This window comes from Oncorhynchus keta, unplaced genomic scaffold (genome assembly GCF_023373465.1).
Source record: "Oncorhynchus keta strain PuntledgeMale-10-30-2019 unplaced genomic scaffold, Oket_V2 Un_contig_21605_pilon_pilon, whole genome shotgun sequence".
NCBI lineage: Eukaryota > Metazoa > Chordata > Actinopteri > Salmoniformes > Salmonidae > Oncorhynchus > Oncorhynchus keta.
Genome location: NW_026282524.1, coordinates 52,501 through 59,165, shown reverse-complemented (window position 1 = coordinate 59,165; position 6,665 = coordinate 52,501). Strand labels below are relative to the sequence as shown.

At 47.8% G+C, this 6,665-nt stretch overlaps 1 protein-coding gene across 1 annotated transcript in view; it reads left to right on the top strand.

The window, feature by feature from the left end:
* The first annotated feature begins 507 nt into the window (after nucleotides 1-507).
* LOC127921187 (CCR4-NOT transcription complex subunit 2-like) overlaps nucleotides 508-6,665 on the top strand; it is a 43,831-nt gene continuing 37,673 nt past the window's right edge. Inside the window, exons 1-3 of the mRNA XM_052504968.1 lie at nucleotides 508-565; nucleotides 703-828; nucleotides 2,481-2,605. Coding sequence (XP_052360928.1) covers nucleotides 508-565; nucleotides 703-828; nucleotides 2,481-2,605 — 309 coding nt within the window. The remainder of the gene's footprint in view (nucleotides 566-702; nucleotides 829-2,480; nucleotides 2,606-6,665) is intronic.

Below are 6,665 nucleotides of genomic sequence, written 5' to 3'. Positions count from 1 at the left end.
AACTGACTAGATGGAGGTTTGTTTCTCTCTAACTGACTAGATGGAGGTTTGTTTCTCTGACTAGATGGAGGTTTGTTTCTCTGTAACTGACTAGATGGAGGTTTGTTTCTCTCTAACTGACTAGATGGAGGTTTGTTTCTCTAACTGACTAGATGGAGGTTTGTTTCTCTGACTAACTGACTAGATGGAGGTTTGTTTCTCTAACTGACTAGATGGAGGTTTGTTTCTCTAACTGACTAGATGGAGGTTTGTTTCTCTGACTAGATGGAGGTTTGTTTCTCTAACTGACTAGATGGAGGTTTGTTTCTCTGACTGAGATGGAGGTTTGTTTCTCTGTAACTGACTAGATGGAGGACTTGGAGGTTTGTTTCTCTAACTGACTAGATGGAGGTTTGTTTCTCTCTAACTGACTAGATGGAGGTTTGTTTCTCTCTAACTGACTAGATGGAGGTTTGTTTCTCTGACTAGATGGAGGTTTGTGTCTCTGTAACTGACTAGAGGTTTGCAATGAGGCTCTGGAATAGCTTGTTTTATCTGCTGAAATGCTTTTTAAATGCATTGGGAGGTGACTTGTCCTGACTCTCTTCCTGCTATAGATGGAAGGGACTTGACTAACTGTTATCTGGTCCTGTCTCTCTTCCTGCTGTAGATGGAAGGGACTTGACTAACTGTTCTCTGGTCCTGTCTCTCTTCCTGCTGTAGACGGAAGTGAAAACGTGACAGGTCTGGACCTGTCAGACTTCCCAGCGTTAGCAGACCGGAGTCGGAGGGAAGGAGGTGGGAACCCTACTCCTCTCCTCAACCCACTGGCTGGGAGGGCTCCTTATGGTGAGACCCCTAACCCCTTTCCTCAACCCACTGGTTCTCTATTGTGAGACCCCTACCTCCTCTCCTCAACCCACTGGTTCTCTATGGTGAGACCCCCTACCTCCTCTCCTCAACCCACTGGTTCTCTATGGTGAGACCCCCAACCTCCTCTCCTCAACCCACTGGTTCTCTATGGTGAGACCCCCTACCTCCTCTCCTCAACCCACTGGCTGGGAGGGCTCCTTATGGTGAGACCCCCTAACCCCTTTCCTCAACCCACTGGTTCTCTATGGTGAGACCCCCTACCTCCTCTCCTCAACCCACTGGCTGGGAGGGCTCCTTATGGTGAGACCCCCTACCTCCTCTCCTCAACCCACTGGTTCTCTATGGTGAGACCCCCCTACCTCCTCTCCTCAAACCACTGGTTCTCTATGGTGAGACCCCTACCTCCTCTCCTCAACCCACTGGTTCTCTATGGTGAGACCCCCTACCTCCTCTCCTCAAACCACTGGTTCTCTATGGTGAGACCCCTACCTCCTCTTCTCAAACCACTGGCTCTCTATGGTTAGACCCCCTACCTCCTCTCCTCAACCCACTGGTTCTCTATGGTGAGACCCCTACCTCCTCTCCTCAACCCACTGGTTCTCTATGGTGAGACCCCCCTCCCTCCTCTCCTCAACCCACTGGCTGGGAGGGCTCTCTGGTTAGACCCCCTACCTCCTCTCCTCAACCCACTGGTTCTCTATGGTGAGACCCCCAACCTCCTCTCCTCAACCCACTGGCTGGGAGGGCTCTCTATGGTTAGACCCCCTACCTCCTCTCCTCAACCCACTGGTTCTCTATGGTGAGACCCCCTACCTCCTCTCCTCAACCCACTGGCTGGGAGGGCTCTCTATGGTTAGACCCCTACCTCCTCTCCTCAACCCACTGGTTCTCTATGGTGAGACCCCCTACCTCCTCTCCTCAACCCACTGGTTCTCTATGGTGAGACCTCCTACCTCCTCTCCTCAACCCACTGGTTCTCTATGGTGAGACCTCCTACCTCCTCTCTCCTCAACCCACTGGTTCTCTATGGTGAGACCCCTACCTCCTCTCCTCAACCCACTGGTTCTCTATGGTGAGACCTCCTACCTCCTCTCCTCAACCCACTGGTTCTCTATGGTGAGACCCCCAACCTCCTCTCCTCAACCCACTGGCTGGGAGGGCTCTCTATGGTTAGACCCCCTACCTCCTCTCCTCAACCCACTGGTTCTCTATGGTGAGACCCCCTACCTCCTCTCCTCAACCCACTGGCTGGGAGGGCTCTCTATGGTTAGACCCCCTACCTCCTCTCCTCAACCCACTGGTTCTCTATGGTGAGACCCCCTACCTCCTCTCCTCAACCCACTGGTTCTCTATGGTGAGACCTCCTACCTCCTCTCCTCAACCCACTGGGCTGGGAGGCTCTCTATGATGAGACCCCCTACCTCCTCTCCTCAACCCACTGGCTGGGAGGGCTCTCTATGATGAGAGTGTGTCCCAGTCTGCGAGAAAAAAATAAAACATGTTTACCTTTGCCTCTGGGTTGCTGGGATGCGATGATATTGATGGTTGTCTTCTGGAGAGATAAGATCTTCTCTGTCCCTGTATTTACCTGAGCTACAGCCTGTCCATCCTGTCCTCCTGTACTGCAGTTGGAATGGTCACCAAACCCTCAAACGAACAGTCCCAAGACTTCTCCATCCATAACGAGGACTTCCCTGCACTGCCTGGTCCCAACTACAAGGACCCCACGTCGAACAACGACGACAGCAAAACGGTGAGTCTTTCATCTCTAGGAGGAACTTAGACGTTTGATATAAGGTCCGTTTGGTGGTGTTCCTGCTGAGTGGAGTTGATCATCGTCTGTGTGACTAATGTAGCTCAGCTCTGAGGCTTCGTCGATGGGTAGAGACCTGGAACTAAACTAGGGCAAACTAACTTATTATTGATTCATGTTGCAGGTACATGTGTTCTAGTAGCAGGGGTATGAGAGCCGCTGGGGAAATCAACACGGTCACTGTCTGAAACAGCATCTCTAATGTATTGAGAGGGAGACGGATGAGGGACTTGTGAGCTGCTGTTTACTATGGACGTGGCTTTTGAAATCCATTGTAGTAGGGCTGTTTAACCTCTCTGGGATATGTGGGGGCGCTAGCGTCCCAAAAGCCAGGGAAATGCAGAGCGTGAAATTCAAATAAATTACTACAAAAAATCAAACTTTCATTAAATCACACATGCAATATAGCAAATTAAAGCTACGCTTGTTGTGAATCCGGCCAACATGTTAGATTTCAAAAAGGCTTTTTAGGCGAAAGTAAACGATGCTATTATCTGAGGATAGCATCATAGTAAAGGAAGAGAGAAAGCATATTTCAACCCTGCAGGCGCGACACAAAACGCAGATATAAACATATAAATCATGCCTTACCTTTGACTAGCTTCTTCTGTTGGCACTCCAATATGTCCCATAAACATCACACATGGTCCTTTTGTTCGATGAATTCTGTCGATATATATCCAAAATGTCAATTTTTATTTGGCGCGTTTGATCCAGAAAAACACCGGTTCCAACTTGCTCAACGTCACAACAAAATATCTCAAAAGTTACCTGTAAACTTTGCCAAAACATTTCAAACTACTTTTGTAATACAACTTTAGGTATTTTTTAACATAATCGATAAAACTGAAGCTAGCTTTCTGGTCACGCGCCTCTATCTAACAGTACACTTCAAGTGACCCTTGTTCAAGATGGCCGTACTTCTTCATTACACAAAGGAATAACCTCAACCAATTTCTAAAGACTGTTGACATCCAGTGGAAGTGATAGGAACTGCAAGAAGCTTCCTTAGAAATCTGGATTCTCAATGAAAACCCATTGACAAGAGAGTGACCTCAACAACAAAAAATCTGAATGGTTTGTCCTCGGGGTTTCGCCTGCTAAATAAGTTCTGTTATACTCACAGACATGATTCAAAGTGAGTGTTTTCTATCCAGATCTACTAATAATATGCATATTTTATTTTCTGGGGGATGAGTAGCAGGCAGTTGAATTTGGGCATGCATTTCATCCGGTCGTGCAAATACTGCCCCGTCACTCAGGAGTTAACGAAGCCAGTGTTAGTTTCCCTGTTTTTCTGTTCTGAAGTGTAGTTCTATTTATCCCACAGGAAGTAGTTCAATTTAGTGAAGACCGTTTCAGTGACGTTATTAGACTGTATCTTTAGTGTTCAGAGGAGAACCAACCACACAGGGAAAGATACTGGGACTCGAACAGGATTCTTCCTCCCTGTGTAGAATGTATTCTTTCACTATTCCTCTTCATCCCTCCCCGGAATCTACTCTGCTTCTCTTCCTGTCTCTCTCCAGAATCTACTCTGCTTCTCTTCCGGTCTCTCTCTCCAGAATCTACTCTGCTTCTCTTCCGGTCTCTCTCTCCAGAATCTACTCTGCTTCTCTTCTTGTCTCTCTCTCCAGAATCTACTCTGCTTCTCTTCCTGTCTCTCTCTCCAGAATCTACTCTGCTTCTCTTCCTCTCTCTCTCCAGAATCTACTCTGCTTCTCTTCCTGTCTCTCTCCAGAATCTACTCTGCTTCTCTTCCTGTCTCTCTCCAGAATCTACTCTGCTTCTCTTCCTGTCTCTCTCTCCAGAATCTACTCTGCTTCTCTTCCTGTCTCTCTCTCCAGAATCTACTCTGCTTCTCTTCCTGTCTCTCTCTCCAGAATCTACTCTGCTTCTCTTCCTGTCTCTCTCTCCAGAATCTACTCTGCTTCTCTTCCTGTCTCTCTCCAGAATCTACTCTGCTTCTCTTCCTGTCTCTCTCCAGAATCTACTCTGCTTCTCTTCCTGTCTCTCTCCAGAATCTACTCTGCTTCTCTTCCTGTCTCTCTCTCCAGAATCTACTCTGCTTCTCTTCCTGTCTCTCTCTCCAGAATCTACTCTGCTTCTCTTCCTGTCTCTCTCTCCAGAATCTACTCTGCTTCTCTTCCTCTCTCTCTCCAGAATCTAAACCCTGCTTCTCTTCCTGTCTGTCTCCAGAATCTACTCTGCTTCTCTTCCTGTCTGTCTCCAGAATCTACTCTGCTTCTCTTCCTGTTCCTCTCTCCAGAATCTACTCTGCTTCTCTTCCTGTTCCTCTCTCCAGAATCTACTCTGCTTCTCTTCCTGTTCCTCTCTCCAGAATTTACTCTGCTTCTCTTCCTGTCTCTCTCCAGAATCTACTCTGCTTCTCTTCCTGTCTCTCTCCAGAATCTACTCTGCTTCTCTTCCTGTCTCTCTCCAGAATCTACTCTGCTTCTCTTCCTGTCTCTCTCTCCAGAAAATCTAAACCCTGCTACTCTGCTTCTCTTCCTGTCTCTCTCTCTCCAGAATCTACTCTGCTTCTCTTCCTGTCTCTCTCCAGAATCTACCCTGCTTCTCTTCCTGTCCCTCTCTCCAGAAACTACTCTGCTTCTCTTCCTGTCTCTCTCCAGAATCTACTCTGCTTCTCTTCCTGTCTCTCTCCAGAATCTACTCTGCTTCTCTTCCTGTCCTTCTCTCCAGAATCTAAACCCTGCTTCTATTCCTGTCTCTCTCTCCAGAATCTAAACCCTGCTTCTCTTCCTGTTCCTCTCTCCAGAATCTAAACCCTGCTTCTCTTCCTGTCTCTCTCTCCAGAATCTAAACCCTGCTTCTCTTCCTGTTCCTCTCTCCAGAATCTAAACCCTGCTTCTCTTCCTGTTCCTCTCCAGAATCTAAACCCTGCTTCTCTTCCTGTCTCTCTCTCCAGAATCTAAACCCTGCTTCTCTTCCTGTCCCTTTCTCCAGAATCTAAACCCTGCTTCTCTTCCTGTCTCTCTCCAGAATCTAAACCCTGCTTCTCTTCCTGTCTCTCTCTCCAGAATCTAAACCCTGCTTCTCTTCCTGTTCCTCTCTCCAGAATCTAAACCCTGCTTCTCTTCCTGTCTCTCTCTCCAGAATCTAAACCCTGCTTCTCTTCCTGTCTGTCTCTCTCCAGAATCTAAACCCTGCTTCTCTTCCTGTTCCTCTCTCCAGAAACTAAACCCTGCTTCTCTTCCTGTCTCTCTCCAGAATCTAAACCCTGCTTCTCTCCCTGTCTCTCTCCAGAATCAAACCCCTGCTTCTCTTCCTGTCTCTCTCTCCAGAATCTAAACCCTGCTTCTCTTCCTGTCTCTCCAGAATCTACTCTGCTTCTCTTCCTGTTCCTCTCTCCAGAATCTAAACCCTGCTTCTCTTCCTGTTCCTCTCTCTAGAATCTAAACCCTGCTTCTCTTCCTGTTCCTCTCTCCAGAATCTAAACCCTGCTTCTCTTCCTGTCTCTCTCTCCAGAATCTAAACCCTGCTTCTCTTCCTGTCTCTCTCTCCAGAATCTACTCTGCTTCTCTTCCTGTCTCTCTCTCCAGAATCTACTCTGCTTCTCTTCCTGTCTCTCTCTCCAGAATCTACTCTGCTTCTCTTCCTGTCTCTCTCTCCAGAATCTACTCTGCTTCTCTTCCTGTCTCTCTCTCCAGAATCTACTCTGCTTCTCTTCCTGTCTCTCTCTCCAGAATCTAAACCCTGCTTCTCTTCCTGTTCCTCTCTCTAGAATCTAAACCCTGCTTCTCTTCCTGTTCCTCTCTCCAGAATCTAAACCCTGCTTCTCTTCCTGTTCCTCTCTCCAGAATCTAAACCCTGCTTCTCTTCCTGTCTCTCTCCAGAATCTAAACCCTGCTTCTCTTCCTGTTCCTCTCTCCAGAATCTAAACCCTGCTCCTCTTCCTGTCTCTCTCCAGAATCTAAACCCTGCTTCTCTTCCTCTCTCTCTCCAGAATCTAAGCCCTGCTTCTCTTCTTCTCTCTCTC